At 39.2% G+C, this 19,024-nt stretch overlaps 3 protein-coding genes across 5 annotated transcripts in view; 1 reads left to right on the top strand and 2 right to left on the bottom strand.

Annotated features, from left to right (window-relative positions):
• LRP2BP (LRP2 binding protein) overlaps positions 1-3,033 on the bottom strand; it is a 14,814-nt gene extending 11,781 nt beyond the window's left edge. The window contains exon 1 of the mRNA XM_062493574.1: positions 2,990-3,033. The gene's annotated coding sequence lies outside the window, so the exon portion shown is untranslated. The remainder of the gene's footprint in view (positions 1-2,989) is intronic.
• Positions 1,870-4,241, top strand: ANKRD37 (ankyrin repeat domain 37). The gene is made up of 5 exons (XM_062493575.1): positions 1,870-1,896; positions 2,218-2,370; positions 3,068-3,159; positions 3,620-3,849; positions 4,128-4,241. The coding sequence occupies exons 1-5, from the start codon at positions 1,870-1,872 to the stop codon at positions 4,139-4,141; spliced, it is 516 nt and encodes a 171-aa protein (XP_062349559.1). The 3' UTR covers positions 4,142-4,241.
• On the bottom strand, positions 3,848-19,024 carry UFSP2 (UFM1 specific peptidase 2). 3 transcript variants are annotated; one of them, XM_062493570.1, is made up of 12 exons: positions 18,983-19,024; positions 16,756-16,834; positions 14,821-15,001; positions 14,672-14,738; positions 14,184-14,341; positions 13,195-13,387; positions 11,993-12,139; positions 11,366-11,530; positions 9,952-10,076; positions 8,284-8,360; positions 6,472-6,596; positions 3,848-4,991 (listed from the first exon to the last, which is right to left on the bottom strand). In XM_062493570.1, exons 1-12 carry the CDS (start codon positions 19,022-19,024, stop codon positions 4,905-4,907), a joined length of 1,446 nt encoding a protein of 481 aa, XP_062349554.1. In that variant the 3' UTR covers positions 3,848-4,904. The 3 variants fall into 3 exon arrangements, with proteins under 3 accessions (XP_062349554.1, XP_062349555.1, XP_062349556.1); XM_062493571.1 differs by having other exon boundaries at positions 14,184-14,338; XM_062493572.1 differs by lacking the exon at positions 18,983-19,024 and adding an exon at positions 18,912-18,940.

The following is a 19,024-nucleotide window of genomic DNA, read 5'->3' as shown; positions in this document are numbered from 1 at the left end:
GTGTGATCTGAGATACAAAGCACAAGGAATTTTTGCTGAGTTATGTTCCAGAACAGCTGTAGCCAGAAGCTTTGTCCTTAACTGGCACTTGGGGCTGCCCCATACAAAACAGATGAGAACTGTCGCTTCTGTGTTTATGCCAGTACAAGTACCAGACATTCAAAAGCAGAGCTTTGCAGGCACTAATAAGGTGTGCAAAATGTGACCTGAAGCTCAAGAACTAATTACTAGCAGGAATTTGAAGAGAGTTTTGGCTGGCCGGATGCAGATGTGTGTGTAGGTGCCTAGGCTGGAAAGATGAGATTCCTCAGGTGCAGCTTGAAACCTCTGAATTGCTGAGGTCATGTAGGGAGGGAAGATCTTTAAACCAAAAACAAAAACACAATCTCTTGGGTAATGCAAAAGTATTGAATAGTAAGCTAATTCTGGATCTATGTGTTTTCAAAAGAGTCTTTAAAGTTGCATAAACAATGACTGTGGATTTATGGCATCTGTGCAGAGGTATTTCATCCTTAACAAAGCATAGTTAGAAGTGTAGGAATTTTGTTTGTTAACTAATCTGCTTGGCTAGCCATTCAGGGAAAAACCCAATACAACATTTTGTAATTACACAAGTGTACTTCTTTCCATATAAAAGAGAAGTGAAAACTTTCACTTACTAAAGTAATTCTGCTGAATTTTCACAGCCTATCTACCTGGATTTCTGTGCCTTTTAAAGATTGTACTGTATATGCTCATATTCCACTAAAATAATTTATATTAGCTTTCCCAAAGGAGAAGCAGAAGGTAATTTCATCATGTTTGTGAATTCATTTCAGAACTATGCACGCCCTAAGGGAACACTGTAAGGCTTCTTTTTCCCTATCTGTTTATTAAAACCATGCCATTATTATTTGTTTTTTAAATCCGTGACTTTCAATTATTTAAGTGATGGTAGTTATTATGAGGAACTTCCATAACAAACATGTAGGTATTTGACAGAGAAGGTAATACCATAATGCTAAGGGAACAGAATTGTGCACCTTGGACACTCACCCTCTGTAGGACACTTCGAGCTCATGCAGGTGACAATCAAAGTTATTTTAACAAATGTGTTTTGAGCAGAGATGTAACAGGTGGCTGTGCCCAGACCCACCGTTGCCAATTCTAGTTCTGCTCCAGCTGGTGATGAAGTTGCTGTAGTGTCTGTGCTGAAGGGGAGAGAGAGCTGGGTTTCACAGCGTGGCTCGCCTGGCCAGTCCGCCTGGCCTGGTGGCAGAGCTTGGGTAGGAAAATGGTAAGGATTTTTTACTGACTTGAGCTTTTTTTTTTTTTTTTTTGGGGGGGGGGGGAATCTAAATTAATTAATAATTGGTTCCTCTCCTAGATCCAAGTCTGCCTTATTCTAGCCTTACCAAACCAGCATTAAGGTCCGCTGGCAGAACCGCTGCGGAGGCTGCGCCTGGCAACAGCACAACCAAGCGAACACCGGGCCGCGCTCAGGGCTCGGTGGCTCCCGGCTGACGGCGGCAGCGGGGCTTCCAGCGACGCCCGCTCCCGGCCGGTGCAGCAGCCGGTGCCAGGCTGCCCGGGGCTCCGGAGGGCGCTGCCGCGGCCCCCGAGCGTGTGCGGGACGTGCCGGCCGGCCCCGCTCCACATGGCCGGCCCCGCTCCACATGGCCGGCCCCGCCGCCGCCAGCCCCGGCCCCGGCCCCGCGCGGCCTCCGGGGCGGCCAATGGGCGGCGGCCGCCGCTGCCTACGTGCGGCGCGCGGCCGGCGGGGCGGGGCGGGGCGCGGGCCCGGGGCTGGCGGCCGGCCGGGGAGCGGGCACGGACCGAGCCGCGCCTCGGCACCCAGCCCCACGGCCCCTCGGGCAGCAAAGGGCAGCGATGCTGATGCTGGACTGCAATTCAGAGGTGACGCTTGGGAGGGTCTGTCTGTGGTTTTGTCTTACCGGGAGCACAGCTGCGGAAGTGAATGAGGTGTAGTTTGCCTGGAGCTGCTGGTGTTAATAATGTTGGGGCACCGCCGCTGTCGATCCGTATTTCTGGTTAAGAGATTAAAAGCCATCATTCCTTGCACTGCTCTTAAGAAATAATTTAAAAGGCAGTCTCAAGGAACATGAAAGTCCGTGATTTGCAAGGAGGATGTTCTTTGCTGTGATGCAGCGTTCTGAGAGCTGCCGTGGCTTACACTGGCAGTAACATTTCTTTTTTTCTTTTGATATCTCGTTTCAGTCTGGTAGTTTCAGCAACCTATTTGAGACAGGAACCGGTGTGAACGCACCTGCAGATGCCTCAGGTCAGTCTCCAGCTCACTTGGCTGCTTGTGGTGGTGAAGCTTTCTTCCTACTTTGGCAACTGCAGACAGGAGCAAATTTGAACCAGCAGGTAAAAACCACGTATGTTTTATTGCTTCCACTTCTAATTGGCATGTCACTAAATCCATTTAATATTATTTACACACTTTTTATCTAACAGAGCTTTTTTTATACTCCGTTGTATTCCATGAGATATCTGGAGTTGCTTATTCTAGAGTAACTTCTAGCATGAACCAGAAATCTTACTTATATTGCATTAGCAACTTCACTTGCGAAGTATAATTTAATTTTCACGCTTACAGTGCTGCATGCAGATGTCCAAACAACTTAATTCTTTTACAAAACTGAGCATTTATTGGTCCTCCAAATGTTTGTCCCTACTTCCAGTAAATGTAAAGATTATTACTCGAGTTGCTTAGTTTAATTCCTTATACGTCTGAGCTGGTAGCAAGCTCTTGGTCACAGCAATCCCTGAATGGTGCTAAGAGATGCTGTTAATCCGTGTAGAGAGTATTCTGTGTAAGTCACCTTTTAGAAGGCAAAGGTTAAACAATGACTATTGCAGGAGACAGCACTTGACTTTGTGGTGATGAATACATTAGACATTTAATGGTAGTTACCAAGTACACTTTACTAGCTATATTCCTTTAATCTCTTTCTCAGCTCACAACAGACTGGTATACATAAACAGTCATTTTGGAGAACAAGACAGTTTTATCCTACTCCTCTTCTTGCAAATGACTGTTAAATATAAACTGTGTTTTTAGGATTGCCTTGGAGAAGCCCCGATACATAAAGCAGCAAAAGTTGGGAGTTTGGAATGTCTTGCTCTCCTTGTTGCTGGTGATGCTAAAATTGAGTAAGTTGAGCGACATTTAGTAACTTCAGTAAGAGTGTCAAAGGATGTGCATTTTACAGAGTACATTTAACTTGCTAAGGCTGCAAATACAGCATGACTATAGCCACAGGAGTATTAAAAACTGACAAAAAACCAAAGGAGCAGAGACCACATGTTCACATGCTGTTTAGCTATATACCTCTGTGATGACTGCTGAGAGAATATTCCCGATCATAATCTCACCCTCTTCTTGCCTTTCTGATATGCTAAGCCAGTAATAGTTTGATGACAAGTTCATTTAAAAATAATTATTCCTTTTTGTATTTAATACCAGCCCCCTGTATAAGCCCTGTGCTATCCTTGACAAACCTTCTTGATATTTATTCTCAGTACTTGTTTTTATGTACCTGCATAAATTACCACTTAACCAGTGCTTGCTCATTATTCCAGTTAACTGGTTATTGTTAATTCGGTATTTCAGTTTGTGCAACAACAGTGGACAGACAGCAGCAGACCTTGCACTGGATTATGGCTTTCTGGAATGTGCCAAGTTCCTCAGGACAATTGAGCACACTCAGACAATGAAACTGAGAGGACAGTCTGAATACCTGCTAAGTGACAGACAGGGCTTGTGGAAAGAGGATCCAACTGCAAGGAAACAAGAAAGTGAAACCAGCAGATCCATGAACAGAAAGAGGAGAATATCAGATGGTGTGTAATAGTATTGGTTTAATACAATTCAGGATATTTTTAGAAATGTTTTTAGCATCCAAATAAAACCAATGTGTGTTGGAACAGAGCAGTTAGATTTAGAAGCCTCCTAGTAAGAATGAACTTGCATAGGTACTTAAGGTTAGGGCCTTCATGGAAATGGACAGTACATGTGGAATACCACTTAAGATGCTACTTTAACACATAAAAATCACAGGTACTCTTACTGATGTACTGTTGAAGTAGCTCCAGACTTATTTTGTTTGTTTCTATGACAGATCTTGTATCCTAGCTGCTAGAAGAAACAGCTTGTAATCCCAATATGAAATAAGGGGAATCTGAAGTCTGAAGAACCATGACTGGATGATACACTGAGCAGCCAGATGTGTGTGCTGGGACATTGTCTCCTTCTGAGAAGGAGGAAAGCTTGTTTATTGTTACTTCTTACAGAAGAATGCTGTGAGTTTTTTTTTTCCCCCCCCCGGAATACTTGTATTCATTCAACTATAAATAAATGAGCATGGGAAAATTAATTAAATTAATTCTCTTGGGTTTTTTTTCTGTGTAAATATGAGAGCTTAATTAATAAAATTCAGTAAATATAGCCATTCTTTTCCCATTCCTAAAATGCATAATCAAGAATACCAGCAACAAACAAGGCCTTTGAACAGATTCATAATGGACAAGACAGCTGACTAACAAACTTGAAAGGCAAAGGACAGTTTATCTTTTTGTCATGAAAGAATTCCGTAAAAGAAAAGGATTTGGCATTTAATCTATAAAGGTTCTAGCAGAAGATAAATACTACATAAACCTACAGTTCTGCTATGGAAAAGTACAGAGTATTCGTTGCCTAATGCATTTGTAAGGAATACAGTTCAAAGCAGGTAACTTATTTCTAGAGGTTCCATATAAAAAATAGTTTCTTAATTTAATTCAACTTAATTTCTATTTCAATAGGGTTTTGATTGATTTAAAGCATTATTTTGATAAATAACAGGACAGTTTTATCTAGATCAGCTATCCGTCTCAGCGTGTTCAGCACAAGAGTGAATTTAAATAGCTTTTGGTCGTTGAGGTAGGCACAGATTATAATAGGCGTCCTTGTTCCAAAACTCTGGGCCCTTCCATCCACACCAGCCCTGTCCAAGGAAAAATAAGACAGCTTTTAAATCTACTTTAAATACTGTTTTTCCTATCTACTACTATTGAGTCTATTCTTATTTTACTAATCATACTAATCTAAGATGTATGAACTATTTTCAAATGTCTATAGAATGCAATGACATTTTTCTGAAAGGTCTCTACAGTTCTAATGCCTGGAAACATATTCATGGAAAACACATTACAAAGACTCTCTCCTTCTTTTTCTCTCCCCAGCTCAGTTATTAGGAAATATCATCACATCCCCACTACCTTCTGCTGCTCCCGAGAGAATAATGTTATTCTGAAACGCCATCATTCTCATGTTTTCCCTTTCTTATCCTGGATCCTTGCCTTCTCTGGTAATAGCTGATATTTCAGCCCCAAACAGAGCTCCTGGTACCAGAAGTTGTGCTGTTCAACCTGATTCAGCAGAATGAAAGTGTCTTAACAAAAGCTTTTAAGTTTGCAGAGTACCACATAATTATTGGAGGTGTTTGTGAAGAAAAGAGCTACACACAGTCCACCATAGCTCCTCCCTAGATACTTCTAATGAGGAAAGTGGTTACTGCATTTATTCCTCCTGGATCACTGAACCATTCTTAACAGCCTTGGTCCTACATGTTCTTTGGAAATTGTTTCTTCCTGTGTTCAAGTTTTGATCATTACAGGCCAGCAAAATGTTCCTTAAACAGCTCTTTTTTTGGTTTGTTGTTGTCCTTTTGTGTTTTTTTGGTTGGTTGGTTGGGTTTTTTTGTTGGGCCTACACAAGGGTATCAAAGATTAGAAATAAAAGTTACTGTTTGCAACTTAATATGAAAAACAGAAAAGACATCGATTACCTAGCACTTGCAGGATGACTTAGCCACTTCACGAGTTTACGTTTCTGACACTATATTTACTGGTTTGTAATGTGCTGCATTATCCTTTTTAGTGGCTTTAAACGTGGAAATGGCATTACACACCCTTGAGAGCTTTGGAGTTTTTCCACATTTTCAAAACAATTCAGTACCTACCCTCTGAACATAGTTCAAGGCCTGATCTGAGAATGGTTAGTGTTCGATTTTTAAAATAACTTATAAAATTTAAAATAAATTATCTTCTCTGCTTCATTTAGACCATCTTGCAGCCTGAACAGAATATTCTGTTTTATTCAAAATACAAAACACATTTATCTTATATACTCCCGAGTAAAAGGGGAGATGGGTGAAGTCATATAAAATAAAGATTGTTGCTTTATAGTGTAGTAACTTGATGTAGTTGCTGATCTGATACATCTCCAAAGACACTAAGTTTCAGAAACTGAAAATACTTAGCATATTGTAGTATGCAGGTTAACTGGGGTCAGTGCTTCTTCCATAAGGAACGGAGCAGCCATAGAATGGCTAGTTTGTATTTGGCTAATTATTTGTTTCATGCCAAAATGGATATACATGGATATACATAAATGTGTGAATATACATCTGCATCAAGCCTCACCTTTTCCAAAATAACATGCAGATCTTCTCCTCCAGTGTAATGTGGATCTAGAATCAAGTATTTTATGTGCCCTGTAGTCTCATTCCAAGCCACTCCTAATATTGTGTGAGCCAAAACACCTCCACCTAAAATAGGAGAAACACAGACTGCTGAATTATTTTTCATTGGGATTGACTTAATGTGCAAGGGTTAAATAAAAGTACATTAACACCCTCTATTAACAGATTAGCTTGTATCAAGGTGATTCCGATAGTCCGACATAAGATCCTTTACATTATTCAACAATGTATCGTTACAAAAATAAGTAGTGAATGTATTTTCCAAATTTCTTCCAAGTCAGAAAGGCAGGTTAAATCCTCAACACTTCCACCAGATGAAGTCAAGAATATTTCAAACATCCCTTTTGCACTTTTTCTTTAAAGAAACCTAACCATAGGAAAGAAATCTGCAAAATTCCTTGGTGGTAAAATGACTAAAATTAGAAGAGAAATCAGAATTCCTGGATGAGGTTTATCATTGATATAACTACTAAGTTACATCAATGAGTATCAGGGGCAGAATAGTAAATTCTGATTTCCCTTTCCCCAGCCTGCAAACAGAAAAAGGGGATATTTTGATGAGATGGGTACAGTTCAACTCTTGCATGTTTCAGGTAGCATGCAATACTTTGCATCCCCACAATATTGTAGTAATAACTCCACACAGCACATAGGGATTGCAAAATCTCTGGAAGAATACAAGCAAAACAATCCTCAAACCAACCCTCAAAAAGCCCATCTCCAACCCTCCAATGACAACAGAAATGAAACCAACCTACAAGAGAGCATTAAAGGGAAGGGTAAGTTACAGAATAAAAGATTTTTCAATATAGGATTCTACATTCTTGAAATTCAGACAAAAACGCTGCTGAAAGGCGAAGGATATTTAATAGAATCATAGAATCATTTGGGTTGCAAGGGACTTGAAGTATCACCTAGTTCCAACGTCCCTGCCATGGGCAGGTCACCTCCCACTAGACCAGGTGCTCAAAGCTCCATCTAACCTGGCTTTGAGACTTGGGCCATCCCCTGGGCTTGCGGCATCCACAGCTTCTCTGGGCAGCCTGTTCTGGTGTCTCACCACCCTCAGAGGGGAACATTTCTTCCTAATACCTAATCTAAACCATAACCATACCAAAGTCTGGACTTCTGGCATCTCTATTTTGAGAAAGTTACACTGTATTATGGAATGACAAATAAAGACTGCAAAATTGCTTAAATTAATGTTATTAAAGTTGAAAATAATAATATCAATATCACTAATGTCCTAAAACACAGCATGAAAAAAATACTTCAATTATGTCACAGTATTTTTACAAATGGCACTTCTTATCATACCAATATTTCAGATTATTAAAACTGGTCTTAAAGCAAATTTGGATAACACCCTTCTCATCCAAACCAGAGAAACAGTACTCTTCTCTGAGGGGAAGTTTTGGGGAACTCTGTGAACTGTGAACTCTGTGAACTCTGCTCCTGTAGAGAATGAAGTCAGCTCAAGTTCTGACTTAACAGCAATTTATAAAAACACCCTTTAAACTGACTTTTGTTACCAAGTTTAATACTTAGCTTGAAAGAATTACTGAATAGAAAGATACCAACCAGACTAAACTGAATCATTTTCGAGGATACCTTGGGAAAACTGTAATTTTTAATTCATCTACAGTTTTGATTAACTCTTGTACAGTAAATTAAATGGGTTCTAATTGAAATGAAATTCAGCACAGGGAGGCCATGCACTTCCATCAGCATTCTTCAACACTCAAGCACTTACCAATCATAACTGGAGTTCCCTCAGTCTTGAAATGATTAGCAAGCTCTCTTCCCTGCAATGCTAGTTCAGAACCCTGGCTAGGTAAGAAAAACAGTAACAGATTTGTCATTCTCACTAGGCTTACTTCTCTAATTATCCATTATGCTCGTTTACTGCATAGATAATTGATTAGAAAGTCACTCGGATTATTTCTGTGTTAACTTCCTGAAAAACATTTTCTATCACAAAGTCTATTTGCTAGGCAAGGAAATTAATACAGAAATTTTTAATATCTTGTCTTTATATTTCTTTATATAGTGGCTAATATTTTAAAAACACACCGCAAGTCTGTGTGCCTACTTCCCAAACAGAAAGAATGGATTAAATGCAGACAGAATATAAATCTGGGAAATTGTGCATTTATTATAACTGGTGTTGCTGGTGCAGCTGTGAAGTCTTATTTCCATAAAGAATTAGAGGGGCTAGCTGGAAATAAACCCAAGACAAAAATGCTACCACTGCCAGTGACCAGCTGAAAAATCTGAATGATTGCTTCTTCTTCCTAGCATGGTAGTGATGTCGGTTTTTACCAACACTGAGAAGAACTGGTGCTCCCTTGTAGCAGCACTATAAGCAATCCTACCAGTTCTGAATTCCAGTTCAGAAAAGAGTGTATTCTATATTCACATATGCAGGAATAAAAATCTTCCTACTGGCTGGGCCTGTCATAGCTGTTATAAATAATAGGTGGACCATCTGCAAGTACAAGCTCTGGAACAAAAAAGTGATTAAATATTGAAGACCTGAACTATTTTCTTAACATTAAGGATGCCCATCACCATTCTCTTTTAGAATACCTACAGCGTGAATTTACTCTAAATAAACAAGAACACATAAGAAGTATTTCGATTTATATTTTCATACACATATTTAGTGTATGTTCTTAATTTCATGACTGTATTTATTAAACGTCCAGGGTTTTGTTAAGTCTGCCTAGTGCTGGCTTAGTGCTGCCTAAATGGTAAAAAAATATAGTAATTTTTCTTCTGATAAATGCTAAAGACTATTCTTTTTGTCCCAAATATCTTTGTGGGATCCTTCACTGTATGAGAGCATCAGATTATCAGAATGAAAACAAATTCCTTGCTTTGTCACACAAATGCAAAAAGGGGAACATTATTTTCCAGACTTCTCAACAATTTGCCTCAGTCCTAAACTCACAAGTTAGGTCTGTGGCCACAGTAATAATTTATTTGTCAGTGTACATTCTCTGTGGACATCATCAGACTGTGTGTCTGCATCAAAAACTGGGGTGCAAAGGAATAGGCTGAATTCCTTATCAGTTTGCATATCATGAAGCAATTTGTAGATTAAGCACACCCAATGGGAGCCCTATTTCTTGTGGAAGCATTAGACCATAGCTTTATAAAAGTGGGCAATTTGCATATTATTTAGCTATTTATAAAAACTGGAACCCCAAGCTCCCAAGAACTTTAACACCACCCTCATCTGTAAGCACTTAACACAACTAAAGGTAGGAACAGAGAGTTAATGAGCAATGAATCCTTAAAAGATTTATTACCTCTTTAATTATACCTCTTCTCCCATGTACTGTAATCATGATTTGCACTTTAAGGCATTCAGCCTTTTAAGCAATTACCAAGCTACTAAACAGGTTGTGATTCTTACCTGACAAACAGTATTTTGGATGTTATTCCAAAAAGCTGATTCAAAACAAGCTGTACCTCAATCGAACCAATCCATTGCCGTGACCCAGCAAATGCCGCAGGCTTGTCTCCAGCATCAACCAGTGCCTTCACAACATCATGAGGAAGAAACCAAAATATCAACAACATATAGTATGGAATTCCACCACTTTTTGTGAACAAAGTTGCTTTATATATATGGGCATCTGTTTTGAACCTAGCTGGTCAAAAGCAGACCAATGAATGTTGAATTCATTCACTGTGGTTCTGTTTTGGACATGTCCCTTTGAGCAGTGATGCAGAACTGTGTCCATGAGCAGAGACTACAACTCCAGGTCCACAGGCAGACTTCAGGCTGGGAGGGCTACCACTGAACTCTTTAATAATGGACTGCATCATTTGGACACTGTAGAGGCCACTTCACAGACTGAAAGGCTTGGACTTCTATTCAAAGCATTCAGGAAAGGATCCATAAAAGAGTGCTCTGAGGAAGAGGCTACTGATCCATGTCAAAGGTTATGGTTTATTTTAAACTGTTCTTCATTCTGAGGCTTATGTTACATTCAGCACTTAAGAGGGGCCTTTTCTGCTCAGGACACAAAGCTCAAAGGTTTTCTGCAGGCTACTGCCCTCTTTCAGATGCCTAAAAATACTACAGGAGTGCACAGATTACAATAGCATTTAGGTGTGGATTGAGAAATATTCAGGAGATGTGGTTTTACCTTTATGTTCACATCACTGCTATATACGATAAATGTTTTTTCATGGGATGAACTGAACTTTACTAAAACTGTTCAGTAAATTAATGCAACATGAAGAATTATATTTAGAAGACTGAAGGTATCTGCAGTATTTCTTGATATACATACCCAAGTATGGGTATTAGCTACAAGCCTACAGATTTACTTCAGTGCTGTTAACAGAAATGAACATATTCTAGTATGCATTTAAATTAAAAATAGAAAAAGAGGTGAAGGGAAGTTCAAAAATCAGGAAAAATGAATTACTGTCAAAAGAAAAATTGCAGAAGTTGTCAGTAAATTCCTGTGTAGCATCTGGGAACTAATCCAGCTGTCACTGAATATATATGACAGCCAGTTTTAAAACTGATTTTAGCATGACACATTGGGTTCTTTGTTCTTTTCATTTGACAAAAATACTGAAAATGTCATATCACAGCTTCTAATAGAACATTAATCCAAGGAAACATTTAAAACACTATTTTAATTTATCTTATTTGTACAGATAATGTCACCCAACACAAATAAACAATTCAGAACCACCAGCCAAATTTAAGGATATCTTCTAAAATACATGAATTTGATATTTAAAAAAATAATCTACACAAACCTTTCTGGACAAACATGAATAAAATAATCTCCTTAAATGTTCTGTACCTGTTGAATTTCCTTGTGTGTTGGTATAGGTCTATCCATGTAGCCTTGGTGCTTGAACCAAGAGCAGATTGTCTGCAAAGACCGATAGGCACAGCCCCAGCCACTGTCATCGATGCGGTCCTGCATGTAGTGGTGGTAACTGTATACACCTTGTACCAAATAAACCTGCACAGGAGGGGAGAACACAGAGGCATCTCATCACACTTGCATCAGTTTTCAGAGAAGTCATGTGACCTGACACTTGCACTGTAAAGTTTTCAGTTGGGAACTGCCAATCTTTGGAAGATTCAACGGGTTGTAATTCACAATGATTACTCCACCTGGCTTTGATTCCTAAACTTCTCTGTTCCTAGTTTTAGTTTTTTTTCCTGGTTCTGAGAAACTTTTTTGAATACATACTAAAAATATTGGACATTTATTTTCCCACAAAAATCCAATTTCTTTGGGACAAATACAGCAAATTAAGGCAATGCCATTTTGTGCAGAGGAACCCTTTTGCTTAAAAGGTCAAGCCAATTATTTCACTTTCTCATCTGCACATCATTGACTATCTAAAGTACTTCTTTCAATAAAAAAAATCTCAAAATAAAAAGGTACTTTCTACAAAATGTTTCAATTTAAACTTACCATACCAGACTCTGTGCCAGGTGAACTAAGATGTAAATGTGGATTTCTGAGATATCCATCTTTATATGGTTCATCTGGAAAATGATAAGCATTTGCTCTCTTGAAATATGGTCTGTCACAAGGCAGATTGTATAACCCATGCAATTCCTACATGCAAGTTCAAATAAAAATAAGAAACACAATTCAAATCTTGGTTTAAAAGAAAGACCACATTGTAAGCAACAATAAAGATATAATTTTAACAGCACAGTTTAGAAAATTATTAAAACAGGCTTACTTAAACATTCAGCAGCTACGTTAACTACTAGACCTCACCTTTCCAGGGAAGCTCATGCAGGCTTACCTCCCATCTAAAGGGCCCCACTACTTTATGCAGTCCTGTTACATAACATGAGTAACAGGTTTGTTATGAAAGCATGATAAAATACACCATCACAGAAAAGGATTACAGTTTTATCTACACAGTAATGTAGGTACACACCAAATTATAATCTTAACTGATATTGGAGCATACAAATAACACGTACTGAGACAAAGTAAAGATATTGGGTTTATGGTTCAAGCAGATTCAGTCTATTTTAAAATCTCTTAAGCTCTGTTTGCCACACAGCAGATATATTGTCTTATTTCACAAAGCTTAAGAGTGAAAGGCATGATGAGATCATCTAGGATAATGTGTGTAACACAGGTAATACATTTTAGGCAGATGACCCAGCACTGAACCCAGCTACAGGAGCTGCAGTAACACTTCCCATCAGTAAGAATGAAGAGCATTCAGAGAGCAGGAAACACAGGCAGTGCCACCAGTGCCTGAGGCCTCTGCGAACACAAGGCTAGACTGGGTTTTACACACCCAGTAATGCTTCACACAGAAAAAGTCCCCACAGCTTCAACACCTCTAAGCTGCAGAATATTATCTCTCTGCTCTCAGTACATACTAAGAATACAAAATTTTATGTACTTTTAAAGTTTCTCTTGTTCCCTTACAAAAATGAGATCTGCTACATTTGATAAAATAACTTCTAATCAATCAAGTTTCCACATTTGAGTATACTGCTTTGGTTATAATAAAAATAAGTCTAAAAACCAGCAGTATCTGCTAGTATTTATTCTACACTGACTAAATGGAAAGCCTTGCCACTGTTTAAATTACAGCAATTAAAAATAAAAGATCAGGTTCTGTTATGGTTTGTTGGCTTTACCTTTCTGTAACTTTCCAGCTGATCATCTGAAATACCCGTAGGATATGAGACTGTTATGAGGTGATTTTTTCCTGGTAACATGAAATGAAATTGTTCTGGTACAACAATTGATGTGCCTTTCACGTATTTCATGATACATCTTTCCATATCAGTTAATTGCCCATGAATTGCTTTCACTAGGAGATTTTGTACCCTGCAAAGTAGAAAGGAGAGTATTTCAAAAGGAGAGCAGTGATTGTGAATAATTTTTTTCTCACAGCTGTGAGTTATACAATACCTAAATGCATGTCTGACCTGGTCAGATGACTGCACTACTTCAATGCTTCTGCTCCCACAGAGGCAGAGCCCAGCTGTGCCTTACTCAAAGTTTGTCTGCACACAGAAATAAGTCCCTAGTGATTCAGTCCCCCAAATGCGGCTGCCCCGCTCTCATATCAGAAACACAATGAGTATGAGCATTTGCCAAAGTAAAAATTAAATATATGAATATTTTTTTTTTCTTTTTTCTTTTTTTTTTCTTTCCATTTCATCTACTCCATTTAGTGTCATGCAGAGGAAAATCCTATGGAAAAAATGCAAGGAAAAAAATACATAGGCAAACTCAAATGTTTTCCACCTGTACCTACCCAGCTGCAGCCCCAAATGTAGGGCTGAGATTACAAAGACTCATCAAATACACCTCTCACTTTTATACACCTCATATACAAAAATTTCTAGAACATTTTCCTGACTTTCTCAATTCATTACTAAGCAATAGTTATGAGTATCAAATCTGTCAGACACTGACAAAATGTATTTTTTATAGATCATGTCTCAAGATTATTGAAGTTAACAGCTCTCCATTTAAGTTTTTATTTTTACAGTTAAAATTACATCACAAAAATACTATATACTTTTCATTAAAGTGATTAATACTATCATTTTACTTCATTATTTCAAGAAAAAGCAGAAATGAAGCTGAAAAAGTGCAAGTTCATGGTAATACTTACTTTCCCCATGGTTCTTCTGGAGAAACAGATACAACAACATCAACTGGTAATGTCATATTTATGTAGTGGTGTTCTTTCTTTTCCCTTTCAATGACTGGAGCCAAAGCAGCTAATGAAGATGTCATTTCCAACATGAGGTCTACATTAATTATCGGCTGCTGCAGAGAGTAAAGACACCAATATTACATCTCCAACTACACATGAAACAAGAAGGCAAAAGTAAGATTGCAGGTATTTGGTATCAAACTCAGTAATGAAATACCTGGGTTAAATAAAAGCAGGTAATGTTAAAGACAAACTTCTATGTGGTGATCTACCATAGGTGGATTTCTGCATTCATGTTGAGTCTCAATGACTTTAAAAGCATTCTTTAAAGTCATGTCAATGCCTATTTGTGTACAGAGAGGCCTAGGGAGGGCAAGTCTAAAAATGTTTAAATTATAATTTAAAATATAATTACAATTTATTCTTATATTTTAGAAACATACCGTATCCTGTAACTTCTTATCCTTTCTTTTGCCAAGCTTTTGTTTGGTCTCATCATCTTGATCAAATCTGAATTATCAACAGAAAGAGAAATTTCTATAATGTGGAATTAATCTGTTAACCATCCCCCCCAGTTTTTAAATATACTTACTGTATAAATCGTCTTATCTCCTTACATGCAGACTCATCAGTCAGCTCTGGAACTGTGGTCATACCATTGTTAGGCCACACATAGACTGAACTGTGGCAAATTCTGAATACAAGAACCTCTGAGGACAGTTTATTTTCAAGATCACTGAAAACATATCCTAATGCCTTTTTTGTTGACGCCTCTGAAACACAATAAGGATATAATTAGACTAGAAAATTCCCTCACCATTTTTTAAAGCTGCTGGGCATACATTTAATAGAATTGTTTTGACTTGGAATAAAAATGTAAGTGTTATGATCGGAAAAACAACTGGGTAAACAAAACTGAGGTGAGATTTCACTTAGCAGGTCTGTCTCAAACATTCACGCACATCTCCCTGAGAAAAAGTGTACTGTTTCTCTCAGATGCTGTCAAACTTACAGAAGAATAATCTACTCCACTGTCACATCTAGTAAGACTTAACCAAGCCTACAGCTGCCAACAAACTTCTAGGTACAGACAAACTTTTATGTATACTTAGGCTTTTGAAAAAATCCTGAAAACATTCAATCTGAGTCATTCACACGTTTCTGACCTCATATCATTGTTCAGAAATACAAACCAAAACCAGACTAAATCTAGAAAAGCAGTGTCTACATTTCAGCTGAGGACCAAATTTTGGCCAACATAAACCTGTACACCACAGTCTGGTCTGCCTGAAACTTTATTACTGGTATGTACAGTTGTCTTTCAGAACTTGTAAGATGTTTTACCCACACCTTACAACCTGAACCAGTAATTGATATGACACTATTGGATATGACAGAGTAACTTTGGCACATTAGCCACATTTTTCTCCTTACTGTGAAGGTTAAAAAACATTACTTTGAATACTGTAAGTTAAAAAAGCCTAACAAGCTATCAAAGACTATGCTGTATCTCTCTGATGCATTAACTTAAATTTGGTCACTATTAGATAACTTTTGTACTAGAAATCTGTAAAAACTACATTAGAAAAGTCAAAGGAAAATTGCTCCAGAAGAAAAAGCTCACTGCCCTTCAAAAGAAGTGTGCCATATTTACCCACTAACAGGTGTGAATACCATGCACTTGGACAATTCAAACACCACTCAGCTTCACTGTGGTTACAGTTAACTACACCACAGACAAAGTCAAATAAACAACCCTTCTCTGAGGATGCAACTCACAAAATTCTGCTTTGGATTAGGTCAATCTATTCAATTTCTGCTCCACATCATGAACTCAAATAAGTTCCTTATCAAGGTTCACTAGATGGAATCCAGTGTTTCTGCTTGAGACATGTGCTTTTAAAATAGAGAATGACCGAGACTTGAGCTAAAAACAGCCCCCTTCTCCATCCTGCCCTATGACAGCTCAATGGCCACTGAGAGCCCTGAGCAGGCCTTCTGAGGAGAATGTCACTTTACTGTAACAATGGGGGACTACAGGAGCCCTTTAATGCCCTACGGACTAGTCCCTTGCTATCACATGGAATTACAGTAGCCAATCCTCCCTCAATTCAGTACAGTGATTTGTTAGCTTGTTCCCCTTCTCTATTTCTCCTGGAAAGATTGGACCACAGTCTCAAAATTGTGTATTAATACAGTCCCATTATAACATAATTCACTGCCTTATTCTCTGTTTGCTTAGAACTTCAGGGTCAACTTTGGCTTCAAACTGAAAAGCGATCCAAATAACTTATCCCTAAGTAAGAAGTATATGCAAGTGTCAATGTAAATTTTATTTCAAATTAAAACAAAAAACATAGGATGGAAAAGGAATGTCAGAAAATGTATGGAGATAAAGAATAATCTTTACAGGTTTATGAAGAAGCACTTAACAGCTGGTAAAATGCCAAGAAAATAAATATAATAAATAGTTTCTTAATAAAAGTTCATATAAGTATTAAGAAATCTATTAGTCTTATAGACACACCATCAGTAGTTGCAAGCTGAAATGCAAGATCCAAGCCTCCTCTTATTCTGAAGAGTATATCCATAGCTTCTAGAATTACCTAAGGAGAAAAAAAGAAGCAACGAAAATGAGCAGCCATTTCAACATGCCCTCTTACAAGCCACAACGACTGATGTTATAGCACAGTGTGCAAGCACACCAACAATTACTGCAGCTGCTCAGGTTTACAGAAGGCCAGTGAATAAACAGGGAAGTGAGTGGTGCAGCAGTGCACAGTCGCTGCAACCAGCACCTCAATTATACCTTGGAACAGATTTCCTACCTTGACAAAAAAGCCATAATTCTATACTTCTACTATACAGAAATACTTTATGTAAAATGTCATTGTTTCTTATTGTTTTAATCCAAATGTCACGTTTCCCATAATAAACATTCACATTTATATATAAAATATACATATAATATATATTCTTCCAGCTCAAGTGAAGCAAGGACAGCACCGAGCAGAAAAGTAATTATGCATTCATTTGTTAGGAAATCACAGTTTCAGGGAAAGGAGAAAAAGCAAAGGGTGGCGGGGAGGTGAGTGTGACATACACAACCTCTAGAACCTGGGCTGAGTTTCACATTTGACAGGAGAGCTGCTTATGCCACCACAGAGACCAGCCAGCTGTGTCTTCCCCCTTCCAATGTCCCTTGCTCTGTGTCCTCATAACTGCTTGCTGCAGATATTTTAACATGATCTTCACCAGAGAGCTCATGCAGATGGAAAAACACCCTTCTATTTAGAGAGGACTTTTTCAGATAGATCAATCCCCAATCAAGTTCAATGCACCAGACAAAAGCAGCTCTGACAGCACAGTGAGAACAAAACGTGACAGATGAGTGTGGGAATTGCTCCGTGTAACAGTCCACAGAAAGAATGCTTAACAGCTTTAACTGCTCAAAAAAACCACCAAACACCTGTAAAAATAATTATACTAAGATCCTTTGGAAAGACTTATTCCACAACTGTTTGCTTACAAAGTATGAGACACACATACAACACCATTGCTACTCATTGAATAAAAAGCCCAAAACATAGGACTAATTTTCTTTTCTTTAAAAGCATTCTAAAGAGCAATATGCAAAACACGCATGACTGTTAAAATATAATAATCCACTACAGTTTATCTGCTGGTGAAGGATTTTCATGTTTCAGTGATTCTGGAGTGCCAAGAAACAGTTTGGTTCCTGAAGCATAATCTTGAAGTATTTTAGATAACACAGTTATACATTAATAGGGTCTTGGAGTGTGGGACCCACAAAAGTGCCAGCCAGAATGTGAAAAAAAATTGCCTAGGATGATACAAAAGATTTCTTAATTTGAATTATTACTATGCAAGAATAATGTTCATGAATAAGAAGAAGAGCTCTGCAAAAGGAGCCACATTTGATAGTGGTTCATCATGGACATAACAGAATCACAGTATGGCTGAAGGTGGAAAGGGCCATAGTAGATCACAGAATCTTCTGAGTTAGAAGGGAACCACAGGGACAATGAGTACAACACTTAAATGAATGGTCCACAATGGAGATCAAACCCACAACCTCAGTGTTAGGGTGATGTGGTCCAACCTCCCTGCTCAAGCAGGGTCATCCTAGAACACACTGCACAGGATTACATCCAGAGAGTTCCTGAGAATGTCCACTGAGGGAAACTCCACAGCCTCTCTGGACAATCTCTTCCAGTGCTGTCACTGCACAGTAAAGAAGCACTTTTTCGTGTTCAGGTGAGACTTCCTGGTTTTGGTTCTGGCATCAGGTTCTGCCCGTTGCCTCTTGTCCTGTTGCTTGGCACCACCGAGAAGAGCCTCGCACCGTCACGATGACCTCTTCCAACAAATCCCTGACTAAAGCCAGGCAAGCCGAGACCCCAAGGGCGATGAAGAATGGCTGGGCGTACAGGAAGGCGTCACTACGGGAGGCGCCACTGCCCCCCGTGTGACACAACCTGGGCCCTGCAGAAAGGGGACCGAGGGGCCTCCGCGTCTCCCCCCGAGGTGCCCCTGGGGCTGGAGGCCCAAACGCGACGCCCGAGCACCCGCCGGCTCCGCCGCTAGCGGCCCGAGCGGGGGCGCTTCCCTCCCCGCTGAAGAAGGACACCCACTCACCCACCCACCTACCTACGTACCTACCTAGTCTTCCACCCATCCGTGCATTCCCCGGGGATGCGGACGGGGGGCGGGCAGGGAAGGGGCGGACTCACCACGTCCGTCAGCGCCGCCGCGGGAGCCAGGCCCGGCCGCAT

This window comes from Cinclus cinclus, chromosome 5, assembly GCF_963662255.1.
Source record: "Cinclus cinclus chromosome 5, bCinCin1.1, whole genome shotgun sequence".
Lineage (NCBI taxonomy): Eukaryota > Metazoa > Chordata > Aves > Passeriformes > Cinclidae > Cinclus > Cinclus cinclus.
This window is presented reverse-complemented; position numbering and strand designations above follow the sequence as displayed.

Coding starts and splice junctions, on each gene's coding strand:
- ANKRD37 (XM_062493575.1), top strand. CDS start 1,870: ATGCTGATGCTGGACTGCAATTCAGAG. Junction 2,371..3,067: donor GAGCAAATTTGAACCAGCAG/GTAAAAACCACG, acceptor CTGTGTTTTTAG/GATTGCCTTGGAGAAGCCCC. Junction 3,160..3,619: donor GCTGGTGATGCTAAAATTGA/GTAAGTTGAGCG, acceptor TCGGTATTTCAG/TTTGTGCAACAACAGTGGAC.
- UFSP2 (XM_062493570.1), bottom strand. CDS start 19,024: ATGCGGCCGGGCCTGGCTCCCGCGGCGGCGCTGACGGACGTG. Junction 14,342..14,671: donor ATAAGAAGTTACAGGATACG/GTATGTTTCTAA, acceptor TACTCTCTGCAG/CAGCCGATAATTAATGTAGA. Junction 13,388..14,183: donor CCAGAAGAACCATGGGGAAA/GTAAGTATTACC, acceptor TCTACTTTGCAG/GGTACAAAATCTCCTAGTGA.